The 18,809-nt window shown below is 48.1% G+C and overlaps 1 protein-coding gene across 2 annotated transcripts; it reads right to left on the reverse strand.

Annotated features, from left to right (window-relative positions):
- Window positions 1-11,133: 11,133 nt before the first annotated feature.
- Window positions 11,134-15,078, reverse strand: KLHL26 (kelch like family member 26). 2 transcript variants are annotated; one of them, XM_030219011.1, is made up of 3 exons: window positions 14,779-15,078; window positions 14,107-14,289; window positions 11,134-13,399 (listed from the first exon to the last, which is right to left on the reverse strand). In XM_030219011.1, the coding sequence occupies exons 1-3, from the start codon at window positions 14,823-14,825 to the stop codon at window positions 11,818-11,820; spliced, it is 1,812 nt and encodes a 603-aa protein (XP_030074871.1). In that variant the 5' UTR covers window positions 14,826-15,078; the 3' UTR covers window positions 11,134-11,817. The 2 variants fall into 2 exon arrangements, with proteins under 2 accessions (XP_030074871.1, XP_030074872.1); XM_030219012.1 differs by lacking the exon at window positions 14,107-14,289.
- Window positions 15,079-18,809: the final 3,731 nt, after the last annotated feature.

Genomic DNA, 18,809 nt, shown 5'->3' on the forward strand with positions numbered 1-18,809 from the left:
GCAGAGTACTCCTCTGGGTAGTCCTCCCTACGAAAGGAAGGGAGACAGAGCTGCTGATTCACATGGAAGCGAGAAACAATCTTGGGCAGGAAGGAAGGCACTGTGCGAATAGTCACTCCTGCCTCAGTGAACTGCAGAAAAGGCTCTCGACATGAGAGCGCCTGGAGCTCGGAAACTCTTCTGGCTGAAGTGATAGCCACCAAAAAGACTGCTTTCAACGTCAGGTCTTTCAGAGATGCCCTCGACAAGGGTTCAAAAGGCGGCTTCTGCAATGCTCTTAGCACCAGGTTGAGATTCCACGCAGGCACCACTGAGTGCAGAGGAGGGCGCAGGTGATTAACTCCCTTGAGAAAGCGCACCACATCTGGCTGCGAAGCCAGGGAAGCACCCTTCAGGCGGCCCCTGAAGCAAGCCAGAGCCGCTACCTGGACTTTAAGGGAACTGAGCGACAGGCCTTTCTCCAGACCTTCTTGCAGGAACGCCAACACTGAAGAAATTGGAGCAGTGAAGGGAGAAAGTGAGCCTGCTTCACACCATGCTGCAAAGATACGCCAAACCCTGGCGTAAGCAGTAGAAGTAGAGCGCTTCCTCGCTCTCAGCATAGTGGCGATGACCTTGTCTGAGAAGCCCTTCTTCCTCAGACGCTGCCGCTCAATAGCCAGGCCGTAAGACCAAAGGGAGAGGGATCCTCCATCACCACGGGACCCTGATGTAACAGGCCCTGCTCCACTGACAGCCGCAGAGGATCGTCGACTGAGAGCCTGATCAAGTCCGCATACCAGGGACGTCTGGGCCAATCCGGACCCACCAGGATTACCCTGCCGGGATGCTTTGCCACCCGGTCTAGCACCCTGCCCAACATGGGCCAGGGCGGGAACACATAGAGGAGCTCTTGTGTCGGCCACTGTTGGAGAAGAGCATCTACTCCCAGGGATCGAGGGTCCCGTCCTCTGCTGAAAAAGCGCGGCACTTGGCAATTGGCCGATGACGCCATCAGATCTAGGCTCGGCTGGCCCCAGCGCTTCGTGATGTCCAAGAACGCCTGAGCAGATAGTTGCCACTCTCCGGGCTCCAAGGTATGGCGACTGAGAAAGTCCGCCTTGACATTCATGACTCCGGCAATGTGGGCCGCTGAAAGCTGCTCCAGGTTCGCTTCCGCCCACTGGCAAAGACTCATAGCCTCCTTGGCTAGAGGGGCGCTCTTGGTACCTCCCTGGCGGTTGATATAGGCCACAGCCGTGGCATTGTCCGACAGGACCCGTACAGGCTACAACACCAGTACCGGGATGAACTCCAATAACACCAACCGAATGGCTCTGAGTTCCAGGAGGTTGATAGACCACTTGCCTCTGCAGGAGACTAGAGCCCCTGCGCTGTCCTTCCCAAGCAGTGGGCTCCCCAGCCCATCAAAGAGGCGTCTGTCGTGACGACAATCCACTCCGGGGTCACCAGAGGCAATCCTGCAGACAACTTGTCTGTCTGCGTCCACCAGCTCAGCGCCTTGCGCACTGCTGGGTCCACGGGAAGGCGCACAGCATAATCCTCCGACATCGGAGTCCAGCGCAGCAGCAGAGATAGCTGTAGTGGTCTCATATGAGCCCTGGCCCAGGGCACCACTTCCATCGTGGCCGTCATAGAGCCCAACAGCTGCACGTAGTCCCAAGCCCGAATAGGAGAGGCTACTAGGAACTAGTCCACCTGAGCCTAAAGCTTGACAATCCGATTGTCTGGCAGGAACACTCTGCCCACTTGGGTGTCGAATCGAACTCCCAGATACTCCAGGGACTGAGTCGGGCGCAGCTGGCTCTTCTTCCAGTTGATGATCCATCCCAGGGAGCTCACAAGAGCAACTACCCGGTCCATAGCTTTGCCGCACTCTGCATAAGAGGGGGCTCGGATCAACCAGTCGTCCAGATAAGGATGGACTTGTACTCCTTCCTTTAGCAGGAAGGCCGCTATGACCCCCATTACTTTGGAAAAGGTCCGCGGAGCAGTAGCCAACCCGAGAGGGAGGGCTCTGAACTGGAAGTGTCGTCTCAGGACTGTAAAACGCAGAAAGCGTTGGAGAGGAGGCCAGATGGGAATATGCAGGTACGCTTCCTTGATGTCCAAGGAAGCCAAGAACTCTCCTGCCTTCACTGCCGCTATAACAGAGCGGAGAGTCTCCATGCGAAAGTGCCTCACTTTCCAGGCCCGATTGACCCCTCTGAGGTCGAGGATAGGCCGGACAGAACCTCCTTTCTTTGGAACCACAAAGTAAATGGAGTAACGTCCCTTGCCAATCTGATTTTTTGGCACCGGAACGACCGCCCCCAGGCGGATCAGGTTGTCCAAGGTCTGCTGCACTGCCACAGCTTGACCGGAGACTTGCAGGGAGAGAGTACAAACCCGTCTCTTAAGGGTTGGCAGAACTCTAGCTTGTAGCCGTCTCTGATGACTTCCAGCACCCACGCGTCTGAAGTTATAGTGGTCCACTCGCCCAGAAACGAGGACAGCCGTCCTCCAATCTGCACTGGGGCGTGGACCAAGGCCCCGTCATTGGGTACGAGACCCTGGGGGAGGACCGGAGGGAGCACCTCCGGGACGGCGGTCTCTGCGAAAGGAATGCTGCTTGGGGGAGAAATTCCTCTTGAAGGAAGAGGGGGCAGAGGAACCCGACTTGCCCGGGCGGTACCGACGGGCTTCCAGCAACCGTCCTCTGGAGGTACCGGGACGAGTACTAGCCCGAGCCCTGACCTCTGGTAATTTCTTGCCCTTAGACGTGCCGAGATCGGTCACGATTTTGTCCAGCTCGACCCCAAAGAGCAGCTTGCCTTTAAAAGGCAATCTAGCCAGGCGGGATTTAGGGGCGTGGTCAGCAGACCAATGTTTCAGCCAAAGCCACCGCCGCGCAGAGACTGTCTGAGCCATGCCTTTAGCTGAGGCTCTCAAGACATCATACAGCAAGTCTGCCAAATAGGCTAAGCCCGATTCCAGGGCCGGCCAATCAGCCCTCAAGGAAAGATCCGAGGGGGAAGCCCGCTGCACCATAGTCAGGCACGCCCTGGCCACATAGGAGCCGCAAACTGAGGCCTGCAAACTTAAAGCAGCTGCCTCAAAGGACGACCTTAAGGCCGCCTCCAATCTTCTGTCTTGGGCGTCCTTTAGGGCCGTGCCACCTTCCACCGGCAACGCCGTTTTCTTAGTCACCGCAGTGATTAAAGAATCCACGGTAGGCCACAGATAGGCCTCACGTTCACTCACAGCCAAAGGATAGAGGCGGGACATAGCCCTAGCCACTTTAAGGCTCGTTTCCGGGACATCCCATTGAGCCGCAATTAAGGTATGCATGGCATCATGCACGTGGAAGGATCTAGGCGGGCGCTTCGTCCCCAGCATAATGGCAGAGCCAACAGGGGCTGAGGGAGAGACGTCCTCCGGAGAGGAAATCTTCAAAGTGTCCATGGCCTGTAAAAACAGGTTGGGCAAATCCTCTGGGCTAAAAAGCCGCGCTGCAGAGGGGTCATCCGCTCCATCCGAGCGGGGATCTATCTCCTCCAAGGAATCCGCAAAGGACCGTTGGGAGACCTCAGACACGCTGCCCTCATCTACATCGGAGGAGACAAAGTCCTCCAAGGCCTGGAAATCAACCCGAGGGCGTTTACCTCTGGGAACCTCAACCTCTTTATCAGAAGAGGGAGCAGGGGCAGCGTTTTGCATGAGGAAAGCCTGATGCAGCAGCAAAACAAACTCGGGGGAGAAACCCCCCAGACTGTGCACTTCCGCAGCCTGGGCAACAGCCCTAGACGCACTCTCAACCGGCGCTCGCAATAGCGGGGGAGAGACATGCTGCGCATCCAAAATGGCGTCCGGCGCGAAACTCCGCGAAGGAGCCGCGCGGGAAGAACGGCGCTTAACTTTAGCCGCTTGTGCCGTCGCCCAAATTAAGGGCGTTCATGGCATTAATGTCTCCAACCTCAAGGGCGGCCCACGAAGAAGCCGTCCGAGCCGCGTGGCCGGCCAAGATGGCGGAGGCGAGGAGCGGGGGATGGGCGTTTATGGCGGGAAAAAAACGCCACGCCAGAGGAACGACCGGGACATTCATCGGTCACTAAACTGTCACCCATCAAGGGCGAATCAGGTTGTAAAACCCCCGCATCCCCTCTAGAAGCGCTCCAGCGATCCGGGGAGCGACCCTTTGCGCCCTCGCCCTCCGACGCCATATGCCACGAGGAGAAGAATCGGGGAACCCCCTGCCCGCTATAAAAAGGTAAAATTACCTGCTTGCCGCTCCGAGCTGTAACGAACTGGTGTCCCAGTGAGTAGCTGCAATGAACGTTTAAAGAAACGTCGAATTAAACGCCTTTAAAGACGTTTAAAATTTTTTTTTTTTTTTTAAACGGAGCCAGCGGGAGGGGGGAGAAAAGGAGGGACCTGGCACCACCAGGTTTGCACTTGCTCAAAAGAGCCCTCAACCCCAGGCCTCAACAAAACCTAAGGATTAGGCTTGGAGGCCTAGCCAGAGCTGCTGCTGTGTGTGACCACCACCTGCTGAGATAGAGAACATACTGAGGAGTTTCCGGCAGCACATGACCACATATAGGGAGGCAAAAGTTTGCTCTCTATCTCCACCTGCTGGTAGATGGACACAACCCACCAGTCTATGGATTGATCAGCTTGATGATATGGAATGCATTTTAAAGTTAGACCGCAAGGTGAGGGAGACACTGGATAGGGTGGAGAGATGGAGGAAAGACATGCCGGCTCACAGGGGGCCCCACTGGACCTGTTTGCACCGCTCCCCCAATGCTGGCCCAGTGCATATGGTTATATTAACCAATGGTAGGGCGATTTTAAAAATGCTTGATGACATCACAATGTGCTCTGACCTATTTCCATAAAGAAAAGAAAAAGAAAAAAGGGGTCTGTAAGAGCAAAAGTGTGAATGAAGCTTCGTGGACATTATTGGGGGAAAGGAAGGAAACATGGGGACAGGATAATCTTTCTCTTTAGAAAATTGACAGCAAAAAAAAATCCAAGGCAGTTGGCACATTTTCAGCATGTGCTGATCAGATCTGCTATCTTTGGCCCAAGTTGGTAGAACCAAACCTCTATCAGAAGTATTGCATCACACCTTTGAAATTCAAACCATTATCTTCTTTGCTAAATGTAAAGATATGTTTATCCTGACAAGTTGCCCTTTTAGTTTGTAACCTCAGATTAGATTTGAACCTCCAGTATGGTTGTCATAAGTGAGTGGGTCAGAAACCTGAAAGGCTTGGGAAGTGGGTGGATGACTGACCCAGGTAACATGGCTTGACTGAAAAGTGCTCTCACTCAACCTGGCTAACAGCAGGAGCAGTTTTCCACAGTGTGAGCACTTCTAGCTGAATCGTGAGGAGGCGTGTAACTCACATTTCCATAAACCTGTGCACGGTTTTAGCCCTTTTAGCTGCCCCATACTTTATATTAATTTTCAGCACACTTTTTCTTTGAAAATTAGAACACAATGCCTTCTCTATTTAAATTTTGCCCCGATAAAGTATTGATCTCTTCCTCCAGTTCAACAGAAAGGTGGAAGAGAACCATTGACAGAGAATGAATGAAACAGACAAGCCCAGAGGAAAGCAGAGAAAGAAGCATTACCTAGCACCATTGTGGATCTAGAACACAAGATCCTAAGTGGCAATTTTCACACCTAGTCCACGGGGGGGACCTCTGCCCATGGATTGACACCACCTTTCAAAGGGAAAATACAAGCAGACTTTCCTTTTGGACGCTGTCCTGTCCATCGCTTGGCTCCTAAAAATTAATAAAAATTAGCACAACTCACTAAACATTTGGGTGGCCGCAGCAGTCATCAACCCCCAACCCAACTCAACCCAGGCACTAACTCTCTCCTCTCCACCTCTCCCTGTTGACACTTTTTCCATCTCCCCCCCCCCCCCCCCCCCCCGGCACTTTCTATGTTCCCTCCCCTGGCATTCACTTATTCTTCTATTCTAGTTCCTTTACTCTCCCAGCATGGTTCTACGTGAGTTCCCATCCGGAAAATTCCCACCGGACAGTTCCAATCCACCAATCACCCTCTGGATAATTACATCTAGGTCAACTTCCCCCTAACCAATTCTCCCCCCCCCCCCCCCCCCAGCAAGGACAATCCCCCTCCATAACATTTACCAGTATATTGCAAATATACTTCTAACACAGTCAGGCTAACTTTCGAAAGAGAAGGGCACCCATCTTTCGACACAAATCAGGAAATGGGCGTCTTTCTCCCAGGGTCGCCCAAATCGGCATAATCGAAAGCCGATTTTGGGTGTCCTCAACTGCTTTCCGTCGCGGGGATGACCAAAGTTCCCAGGGGCATGTTGGAGGCGTAGCGAAGGCGGGACTGGGGTGTGCTGGGCGTCCTCAGCCGATAATGGAAAAACGAAGGGCGACCCTGACGAGCACTTGGCTGACTTTACTTGGTCCATTTTTTTTCACGACCAAGGCACAAAAAGGTGCCCGAACTGACCAGATGACCACCGGAGGGAATTGGGGATGACCTCCCCTTACTCCCCCAGTGGTCACCAACCCCCTCCAACCCAAAAAAAACCCAAAAAAACAAAACTTAAAACATTTTTTTTGCCAGCCTCAAAAGTCATAAGCAGCTCCCTGACAGCAGTATGCAGGTCCGTGGAGCAGATTTAGTGGGTGCAGTGCACTTCAGCCAGAAGGACCCAGGCCCATCCCCCCCTACCTTTTACACATGTAGGTGCCCCCCTTCACCCCTTAGGGCTATGGTAGTGTTGTACAGTTGTGAGGAGTGGGTTTTGGGGGGGAAGGGTTGGGGGGCTCAGCACACAAGGTAAGGAAGCTATGCACCTGGGAGCAATTTGTGAAGTCCACTGCAGTGCCCCCCAGGGTGCCTGGTTGGTGTCTTGGCATGTCAGGGGGACCAGTGCACTACGAATGATGGCTCCTCCCATGACCAAATGGCTTGGATTTGGTTGTTTCTGAGATGGACATCCTCGGTTTCCATTATCGCCGAAAACCGGGGACGACCATCTCTAAGGTCGACCTAAATGTTGGGATTTGGGCGTCCTCGACCGTATTATCGAAACAAAAGATGGACGCCCATCTTGTTTTGACAATATGGGTTTCCCCGCCCCTTCGCCGGGACGTCCTTAGAGATGGTCGTCCCTGTTTGATTATGCCCCTCAGTGTATATCTAAAGAAAAAATATTACCTATATATAACCAGTTATGAATACTCAATTATAAATAACAAGTCTTATTCCAAGAATTTAGCATGTTGCTCACAGACCTTCCAAGACACAAAGAGAAGGAAAGATCACACAGACGAATAAGCAGGACGCCAGCAAATCCTTTATAGAAGATATGATGCGGTAAACAAATAAAAATATAAATACATAGTAACCAAAAAGAAGATATAATAAATTAAAGGAACTTTAATGTAAAAAAAAAAAAGACGGACTTTATGTCTGTAAATATCAGTGATGTCAATATGCTAATAAATGTACTCTTGCCTGGCAACATGATGCTCAGTGACCTATGTGGATGACTTCAAAAAGTAATTTATTCATGCAGTGCGAAACCTGCCAGGAAACCCTGAGCAAGTAAATGTTGCAAGTAACCCATATAAGTTAGAAAGCCTACAATTGAGATATCGGGGAGGATTAGAGGTGGGGGGGGGGGGGGGGGGGATTCTGCAGGTGGAAATTGACATCTTGGGGTGGGAATTAGTTAGGGGGCAATTATCCAGGGAGTAATTGGTGGGTGGGAAATGTCCAAGTGGGAATTCACCGGATACTGTGCACCAAATGCTCCAGACATTTTCAGCCTGAAACAATACATACACACACACACATATATATATATATATATATATATATATATATATATATATATATATATGTACACACACTACACAGTAACCATAAATGGCTCCAGGAGCTTTCCCATGCATATTTCCCCTTGTGATCTAACACTCTCCCCATAGGAATGCCTAAGTTTTACCTGTTAAACAGCATCTATTGTTGCTCCCCGCTCATAATTTTAGCCAGGTCAAGGTACATCTGGACTGGTCATTATTGGAAACAAGATGATGGATCTTTAGTCTGATCCAGTAGGACAGTTTTTACATACTTGTTCCTACAGGCTTACAATTTTTTTGTATCTGAGGCCAGTGGCATAGCCAGCAGGAGACTTGGAAGACTCCCCCCCCCCTCCCCACCACCACACACACTTTGGGCTCAAGCTCCCTCCAAAATTGTGGCAGCCATTGAACTGAGCATGTGCAGAAGTGTTGGTGTTGGAGCAGCCTGCCTGTTTCCCTGATAACACATGCTAGTGGCAAAACTGTGGCTGGTGGGACTTAAGCATCCCCACCAGCAAGAGTATGATCTGGGGGGGGGGGGGGGCATGTGGCAGCAAGAGGACAGAGAGGAAATGCTTGGCCCCACCAGTCCAACCCCCAGGCCTTTCCCTCCCATCAACTTCTACCTACACCCCTGCCTGAGGCAACGGAGAGTTAGGTGACTTGCAGGATTCGAACCCTGGCGTTCTTGATTCTCAGCCCTCTGCTCTAATCACCAGGCTACCCCTGCACATATGCTAACTTGCCTCTGGGCTAAAATACTAGGAGATGGCTCTGCTGAATGACTTCAGTTCAAACAGAATTCTTTCTTGTACCAAACTGTAGCTTGGAAGTTCTAACATGATCTGGGAACAAATCTAAATGTAAATAAAATGTAAAAAAGGAAAATAATTATATCTAAGAGAGGCAAGAGCAGAGCTAAGAACTGCTGAGCTGAGAGAACAGAAAGCTGACTCGCCCTGTTCCTTTCACTCTCCCACACACCTTACTTTACAAATTCAACTACTTTCCCCTCCCCCCCATGCTGAACCCCACATAAGCAGATAAGCATTTGAAGAACATAAAAGTTAATCTTCTCCTTTATTTACCAAATATATCCCTGATTACCCTGCAGTGATTAAAAAAATAAAGTGACAGAGCAAAGAAACAAATCAAGAATCTTTGAATCTGGTATCTGTGTCCAACGCATGCCAAGGGGCTGATACAGAACACTTGCACAGATGGTAGCGTACGGTTAGCAAGTAGCCAAAAAAAGCACAAGGAACCTTCAAGAGTGATCAGACCCGACACGGACCGTGTTTCAACAAAACCGCTTGCATCAGGGGTCTAGATAAATAAACATGAAAAATAAGCGCAAACTTACAGAAAAATTGGATTTCAACCATAAGTTAATTAAAAACAACACTAAACATGTTAATATGAACCAGTAATATAAAATACAAAAATAAATGGTAAATGAATACGCAAACAAATGAGTAAAAAGTGATATGAAAATGAATAGTGTTGAATCTGTTTTCTCTTTTTGGCTGGCAAAGCTGGGAACTTCAAGTAGTTTTGGAGGGGGGAATTAGGATGGGGTACCAGGGGGGGAGAAAATGAAAAAGTTTTGTTGGGACATGTGGAGTTCTGCTAAATTTTGGTTGTTTGGATATACATGTGTTGTGTATATTACTGTTGGATTGTCAAACTGTTGGTTCCTTCAATAAAAATTGTTGAAACATAAATAAAGCCAGATCATGAAAGAAAAAAAAAAGTGAAATGAATGAATATGATAAATATGAAGTGAAAGGGTGATAATGATAAAATGAAATGAAATGGAAAGAAGAAAAAGCAAGGGGAAGCTACATGTAGCTCATACATAACTGTAGTGTAGTGTCAAAATCCAAATGTATCAATCTCCCAATGGAAAAATACAATCTTGCCTTGAGAATAACAAGTCTAGTGTAAAAGACACACAAATCAGGTTGAAATATGAGAGAAACTAAAGCGACAGAAACATAACATTAAAAAATATAATATTAAAAAGACATGTTTGCTAGCTTAAAAACTGGTGATACAGGCGGTTTCGCCGAAACAAGAACCATGTCGGGTCTGATCAATAAAGTATATCTGTGACGCCCCCACTCTTGAAGGATCCTTGTGTGTGTGTTGGTGGGGGGGGGGGGGGGGGGGGGTTTGGCTACTCGCTTTCACTGTGTGCTTTTGGACTCCCTTTCTGTGTAGCATACAGTTAGCGCAATGTCTGTGTACAATTTTCTGGGTGCACAATGCAGAAAAGGTTTTGCACAGAAGCTAACTCTGGGCAAAACCTTGTGTTAGACACCAGTGCACAGCATATTAAAATCCATGGTAACGAGACTGTTAGCTATTCCGCCCCGATGCAGAGATGTGCGCAGAAGACTTTAAGGTGAATGCCAGGTCTGAAGGTTAGTTTGAACTTATGCAGTAGTTTCTACCACCAACGTTACAAATTTGACGAATCTGTCCATCACTGGTACAACGCTTTATACTGAAGGCCTCCCTTTTCACTTCAAATAACTGAATAAAGATTATGATAACCATACTACACTAAGGTCCCTGTTTACAAAGGTGCAGTAGCATGTGTTAGCACGCTGTTAGAGTGCTGTATGGGCGCCTACACAGTTAGCATGCACTAATTTTTAGCACACGCTAAAGAACACTAGTGCGCCTTTGCAAACAGGGCCCTAAGTCTGGGTGGATGAACATAGAGGAATCTGGTGGAGAGTGTATATTTATTCTCCTCTTAAAAATCAATGAGAGTTAAACGTAAAAGGGAGTTCCTCTTTATTTGGGCCCATAGTGAAGTGTTCAACACTCTATAATTACTGGGATCTCGGAGTGACCCCCCCCCCCTTTTTTTCCTTTCCTCTCTTCTTATAGTTGTACCATGGGATTTGCATTTATTCAGTGGGTCATAAGAACCCAGGTCCTCTGCCTCTCTTGTTTTTATATCTTCTTGGGATTAGGTTACAGGGCTTATATAGTTTCCCTACGTGCTGACTGAATTTCTCTGTTTTGTTTTTGTTAATTTGTATTCATTGCCACTTCTTTTTTTTTGGGGGGGGGGGGGGGGTACAGTCATCCATCATCGAGTTCTGAACTAAATTATTTGGGAGAGGCATGGGATAGAGGGTGGGTTTTCCAAGTTGAGAGGCGTCCATGTTCTGGGCTGGGAAGGCTAAAAGAAACAAGGCCTTTCTATATTTATTGTTTACTGGAATGTATCATGCCTTATATTGAGTTGTTTTTGGAAATGTCAACAAACAAATTTAAATATAAAAATCAATAAGCGTTTTTGGTGTTATCTAATTGCTTCTTTTTCTGCCAGCATACGGGACACCACCAACTTTTTTGTGGCCTACAAGTAGAGATTGGGTAAAAAAAAAAAAGAAAGAGAACGGGGGAGGTGTCAGTTCATCACAAAGATCTAAGCAGAAAAACGGCACACATCTGTACATGTGATGCGATGCCATTCTGTGCATAAAATATCGGCACTGCAAAAATGTTATGCACAGAATACCAATCCAGCCCACGTGCAGATGTGTGCCAGTACGTGTTTCTGCTCACACAATAAGCGCAGCACTAGCTGTCCTTAGCGCAGAACCTTGCACACATGCGTCTGGTGTTCTCTCCTAGGTTAGTGCACACGTTTTGCACAGGTCCTGCTTGCATATAATTTGTTTACTACATCGGTGAGCAAAAATTAGGCGCTATGTTTGCACTGGAGACTCTACCACAAGTTTTCTGCATCAGCCCTTAAGGCTTTTCTCTGTCTACAGGAAAGTCCTCAATAAACTAGGCCCTCTGTTTAATGCTGTCACCCACTGTCAGGGAATATCAGCTATCGAAGACAGGTTCTGAGGTTTGGGAAAGGGTTTTATGGTCCAGGAGTCGGGATTACATCTCTGGGTGTCTGTTCCCGAGAAGGGTAGGTTATCTCTGCAAGGCGCTCTGTGGAAGTATGGCGGGTGTGCAGGCAATCCCAGCGAATGATTCTGGGAAGTGGAGGTCCCTCTCCCATTCGTCGCTCTCAGTGTTGTACACCTGGACTACACTGGTCACATTGTTCAAATGCCAGTTATAACCCCCAACGATGTAAATTTTTTTCTGAAGCAGACAGCAACCTGCCTCTGACTGGCCTGCCCTCATGGGGCTGAGTGTGGTCCATAAGTCTGTCTCAGGCACATAGCATTCAACAGCTAAAACGTCAAAACAGCGATCTACGTGATCCATCCGGCCTCCCAGTACATAGATCCTGCCATTGGCCCCCATCATGGCATGGAGGACCCTTGGCTCATTCATGGGGGACCTGAAATCCCACTGGTCCTCTGTGGGATCATAGCAGTGCAGGGCCCTTTTGTCCTCCACAGAGACCCCATAGCCACCAGAGATGTACAGCTTTTCACCAAGAGTAGCTCCTGCATGTCCCCATGTCCTACGCTTCAAAGAACATACATAGCCCCACTCATTCTTTCTGGGGCAGTATCTCTCCACTGAGGCAAGGCTGCCTGAGCGGTTCCTGCCGCCAGTAGCAAACAGTGCACCCTGCAGAACATTTAGCTGGAACTGGATTCGGCTCTCCTGCATGGCCTGAATGCGCAGCCAACGGTTCAGGTGGGGGTCGTAGCGAAAGCAAACATCCATGGCCCCCTCACCACTGCGGTACTGCATGTGCTGCCCACCCACTACATAGACAAAGTTGTCCAGCAGTGCCACGCAAGCATGGCTGCACCCCATCTCCATAGCCGTCAGCTCCTTGAACTGCCTTGCGTCAGCATCTGGCAGGTGGTACACTTTAGCACTGACAGTCCTGTCATTGTCTGTGTATGGGGTGCCACCAAACGTGATCAGGGAAAGGACGTCAGAGCGGATGGCAGTCCTGGCAGATTGCATCTCATGCTGGCGGAAAGGTAGGATCTGATAGTTGAATGCTTCCAATAGGTATTGCCGACAGGAAACATCCTCCACCATGATGTCCACCGTCTGCACGTTATCCACCAACTCCGACGATTTCATCAGTGGGAAGCGGACATGGCACAGGACCCGGCTGGCGGTTGGCCTGCGGGATGGATCGTGCTGAAGCCAGCGGATGGCAGCTTGGAACAGATTGATTTCGCTGCAGTCCTGCAATTTATTACTCTGCAGGAAAAAGACCAGTCTCTCCAGTGGCAGGTGCAGGAAGTCCTCCTCCTCCGATATCTGCAAGAAATGCTTGAAGGTGAAGGTGTCCACCGACTCCTTCAGTGATGCCAGGCTGAAGGTTGTGGCCATCTGCCCAATGTTCAAGCAGGTCTCTACACTCATAGCCGACTTGAGGAACTCTTCGCAGAGTTGTACCACAGGCTCCATCTGGAGGAAGACTGCAGCCCCCAGCACATCCTGAATACAGTCCAAGTCCAGGGTGACCTCTGCACTGTATGCGAAGTCAATGATGTGCTTAAGTCCCTTAGCAGAAACACCCCTCAGTTCTATCACATCTTGTGTGGCTTCTCTCATCCCACCTGTGAACATTGCCCTAAAGATCAAGATAAGAGAGTTTCAGTGAGGGATACAGTAAGATCCATTGAATAAATTCAGGCTACTCTACATCTCTCGTGGAGATTGTTCAATTATGTCCCCTAATACTTTTACTATTTCTCTCATATTTTACATCAGATGTGTCAAAGGAACACTTAACCTTTCAAACAGTACCTGTTTTTTCAAGGCAGCCAGATAACATATCAAACACTTTTGTATCACAGAATGCTAGGTGAAAAGGTGCAGATGGGAACATCACGAGGACTCCAGGTGAAAGGGTGCTGGTGGAAGCATCAAGGGGACACTAAGTAGAAAGGTACTGGTGGGAGCATTTTGAGGACAACAGGTGAGAAAGGCACTGGCGGAAGCATCGTTGAGATAGGGTACAGCGGAACTGGTGGGAGCATTGCGGGGACACTAGGTAGAACGGCGGTGGTGGGAGCACCGCGGGGACACTAGAAAGGACGGCGGTGGTGGGAGCACTGCGGGGACAATATGTGGAATGGCCAGGTAGAACGGCGGTGGTGGGAGCATCGCGGAGACACTAGAAGGAACAGCGGTGGTGGGAGCATCGCGGGGACACTAGAAGGAATGCCAGTTGGTGGGAGCATCGAGGTGACACCAGGTGGGAAAGGCGCTGGAATTGCAGGGATATTAGGAGGAAGAGAGGCTAAGCTTATCTTCACTATTATGGCTAATGTTCACCTGAAGTAGTCACTGCAGGCTGCCAGGACCACCCTGTGCACATGGAAGGCTTGGTCATTTACAGTCAAGACGACATCCAACAGCTGGCCCTGGGCCCAGAGTGCGGCCAGTCCCTGCAACAGTGTGGTGCTATGCGCAGGAGCACAGAAGCTGCACCTTGAGGTGTTGGACTTTTCAATTGCACTAAACCAAAACAAATGACAGCACCCATGATAATGTGCTATGCAACATCTCTCCTGAACAATAGTGAAACTCACCAAGCTGTAACTACTGTAATAGCTGCAGGACTGTGAATGGATGACCTGCTGAACCCTGGGGATGGGGTGAGGCATCAGAGCAGCACTAAGGTTTTATGACTTATTGCACCACAAGTTTCCAGTTTACATTCTTCCTTGGTCTTGCTCAATGTCCCCTCCTCCCCCCTTATGTGCCACCTATTGTTTCCAAACCTCCCTGCCCCTCCCCACACTCTATTTGTATCTTTGCCTCTCAGAATCCACCTATAATGAACGTATCTACGTCTTTGGCAAAATCCTGTATGGTGCTCCTGCCTGGCACTGCCCGCTCCCCATACTCCTGTCCACCTAACATTACCTATCCCAGTGCTACTGCCTGCTGCTGGTTTCTGCACGGCTGCTACACTTCCCATTGAAACCTCTGTTCTTTCCTCACCTGCTTTGCTGATCTGTGCCAAATTCACCTCCTCCAGATTCTGCCATCTTCCCCTCGCTGTGGCCACTCTAGCTGCAAAAGAATAAAAATCTCCAACACAGATTCCTGAAAACCAAATCAACAACCCTAGCTCAGAAATGCTTCCACAGCTCCCTGAAGAGCAAGGGCCTGTGGGCTGGATGTACCATCACAACTTATGTGTCTGCATGCAAAGCACAGCCGGCACAGAAAGACCCCCAGCTGACCGGGACTTAATACACAAACAAAAAAACCTACTTAGAGAATTAAACTCTGCAAGGACCCCCTCAATTAAGGATGCAGCAAAGGGGCAGAGGACTTGAAGCATGAATCAGTGAGGTAAGCACTAAGCAGAGTCTGGGCTACGGTGGCACAGGAGGGACATTCCTCTCAGCTCTGCTTTCCAAGGCACTTTGCTTTTTCTGGGCCCAAAGCCAAGATGAAGATGTGCTTTTCTTAAGACTCTATAATGTTTTATACCTTGATTTAATTTTACAATTTATGACCAGCCTCTTTCTTTAAAACAGCCAGTGCAATGAACAAAACAAAAATACAAGCCTAAAGTATGTGCAATAAAGTAATCATTAAAATATCATTATCAGCATCAAAGACATGAGGAGTCATATAAGGCAATCATAAAAACGACTCACAACAGCCACAGAAGAATAAAATGACTACATCCAGGTCAGTGACTGAAACTCATAAACCATTTCTGCAGAAAACGTAACAAGATGGCGGAAAACTAAAGATAATATTAGGACAATTCTTTTTTAGGGGTGGGGTTGGGCAAGATTAGGTAAGCTCAGAGGAAAGCAGGGCCAGATTTTACTGCTCCACACCTAGAAAAGGAGGACACATTGATCCAGTCCTCCTGTTTCTGAGTCGAGTGTATATTTAAATAAAGAGATTGTTCCTAATCTACGTCGCCTACTAGTGTTGTTCAAGAGCCTACTCCTCCTACTCCCCCTTTCCTCAGCTCCTGTTTCTGGAGCCATATGGTAACCCTATCCACACCTGAAGCAAAAGGCATCTTGGTCTCCACGGTGGTTCTCAATCCAATACCTGGGACACATTCAGCCACCAGCAGTGGAATGGGGTGGGCCACAAATGCCATGACCCCGCTGATATTTTGCCCAGCAGAATACAGTAGAATGCCAATTATCTGAACACTGATCATCTGGATTTCCAATTATCTGGACCCATTATCTGCAGTACCTTCCCAGCCAATCCTCGTGGTCTGCCCAGAGAAAAGCCCTACCCTTTCCAGACTCATACGCAGTAGAAAAAGCCCTTTCTTCTGCCTTGCTCTTGCGGGGACGTGGCAGAGGAAACAGCCTTGCTATCGCTGCTTGGAAATGGATGAAAATAAAACTAATGTTTAATATGCAATGCTGTAATCTTGTTTTCTTCATAGAAATTTGATATGCCCAATTATCCGGATTTATAATTATCTGCACCACCCTGCAGAGGATAGTCTATATAATCAGCATTCTACTATATTGGCAACTACAGAGCTTGAAGGCAGAACTGGAGATTAATTTGGGTTCCTTTGGCACCTCCATCCATAAAGCTGTTCTCGCTCCCTGCACTCAGCTATTCTAGTTTTCAGGATATTAATAATGAATATACATGAAACAGATTTGTATGCACTGCCTTAATTGCATGCAAACCTCTCTTATGCTAATTTATTGTGAATATCTTAAAAATCAGACTGGCTGGGTGTGTCCCAAGGACTTGGTTGAGTCCCATGAAGTTAAAGCAGGAGTTCTCAACCCACTCCTCGGGACATACCCAGCCAGTCTGATTTTCAAGATCCACCATGAATATGCATGAGAGAAATTTACATGCAATACCTCCACTGTATGCAAATTTATCTCATGCATATTCTTTGTGGGTGTTCTGAAAACTTGACATGCTGGGTATGTCCTGAGGACTGGGTTGAGAACCCCTGGGTTATGCTAACCAGATAAACAAAACAAAACAATTCTACCACAGTCCAGTAACCAAATAGAGCCCCTATACAGCATAAAATAACTGAAAACGGAGCCAGAAAGTGGAGAGAAAAGGAATCAGTGCCAGGTGTCAATATCCTGACACGGGTCGTTAAGGTGTGGATTTCTGGAGGCAGCCTTGGCCAAACGGGATCTTGGCACTGGAATTACACCAGCGGGATTGAGTGAAATTTCACTGGTATTCATCTGTGCACTCAGATTGCTGTAGAAGTCCAGGGACTTGCTGATGGTGGAATCCATAAGATGAGCAAGGAGTATAAGACACTGCTCAACACCAGGTTTCTCAACCTAGTCCTTGGGACACACCAACCCAGTCAGTCATACAAATTTATTTCATGGATATTCATTGTGAATATCTAATGTGCAAAAAAAAAAAAACAAGGTTCTGTGGATCCAAAATCAGGGAGCTGAAGTCCCATCATCAATGGTCAATGCTTTACAGTCAAATCTGAAACCAGTGTATTAAGGGTCTTGCTTGATTCTTCACTCACCTTCTCTTCCCATATTAATCAGCTATGGAAGAAAACACTATTCAAAATGAGACAGCTACGTCTAGTCAGACCGTTCTTCAACCAAAAATGTTAGTCCTATCTCACTCGGATTACTGTATTTCTCGGATTACTTTCTATTTCTTGTGTGTCAATATCAGAAAAACTGCAAATCATACAGAATACAGCTACAAGACTAATATACAGCTTGAATAGATATACTAGTGTTTCAACTCATCTAAACAAACTGCACTGGCTTCCCATAGATTCAGGTTTAAAGCTGCTTGTTTAGTTTTTCAAATCTTACAGGGCTTCACATCTGAACTGCTAAGCCCACTTTGCTACACATCTGGTCCAGTCTAACAGACTGAAACGACAACTAATGCTAGCATCACCATTTCAAAAGACAATTCGAAATCTGAAGATTTTCAGCTCTCTATTCCCTGTTCTTGGAGTCAAAATATGGAACTCTCTACCTATTCCCATCAGAACAGAAAACAGCTACCTGAACTTCAGGAAGAGGCTAAAAACCTTTCTCTTCCCAAAGACTGTTTCATGATAATCCATCATGACTTCTACTTCCTAGTATCATCCTTTAATGTTTTTAGTCTCATGCATTACACCAATGGTCTCCAATGTTTCTCATACCTCACACTAATACTATCTGCTTTTATCTCACTTAGAATGTAAACCGCACTGAATCCTAGAAAGAAGATATTAGCGATATACAAGAATTGAAATGAATTGAATATCTTGGAATGCTGACTGGCTGGTCTAGTCCAATGTCCTGCAGTTGCAGTCTTTCTGTTTTGGCAATACTATTCTCATCCTTTCCCATGTATGTGACATAAAAAAACCCCAAATAAAATAAACTGAAATTGTCTCTCTTAAATTCATATGTTTGTGTAAGACAGTGTTTCCCAGACCTGTTCCAAAGGCACACCTAACTAGGTGCGGGCGGCCTGCAGGGCTTACAAGATGGAGCAGGAAGCGGGGTGATGAACGTGACGGCCAGACAAGCAGCAGGGAAGAGAGTGATCCAGGTACAGGCAGAGCAGTAGGCAGGCAGCAGACACAAGAGTAATCCAGGTACAAGCAAGGTCAGTAGGCAGGCAGCAGACACAAGAGTGATCCAGGTACAGGCAAGGTCAGTAGGCAGGCAGCAGACACAAGAGTGATCCAGGTACAGGCAGAGTCAGTAGGCATGCAGCAGACACAAGAGTGATCCAGGTACAGGCAAGGTCAGTAGGCAGGCAGCAGACACAAGAGTGATCCAGGTACAGGCAGAGTCAGTAGGCAGGCAGCAGACACAAGACTGAGCCAGATACAGGCAGAGTTAGTAGGCAGGCAGCAGACACAAGAGTAATCCAGGTACAGGCAAGGTCAGTATGCAGGCAGCAGACATAACAATGGTGTAGCCACAGGTGGGCCTGGGTGGGCTGGGGCCCACCCACTTAGGGCTCAGGCCCACCCAACAGTAGCACACATTTAGTGGTAGCTGGTGGGGATCCCA

This window comes from Microcaecilia unicolor, chromosome 11, assembly GCF_901765095.1.
Source record: "Microcaecilia unicolor chromosome 11, aMicUni1.1, whole genome shotgun sequence".
Classification (NCBI taxonomy): Eukaryota; Metazoa; Chordata; class Amphibia; order Gymnophiona; family Siphonopidae; genus Microcaecilia; species Microcaecilia unicolor.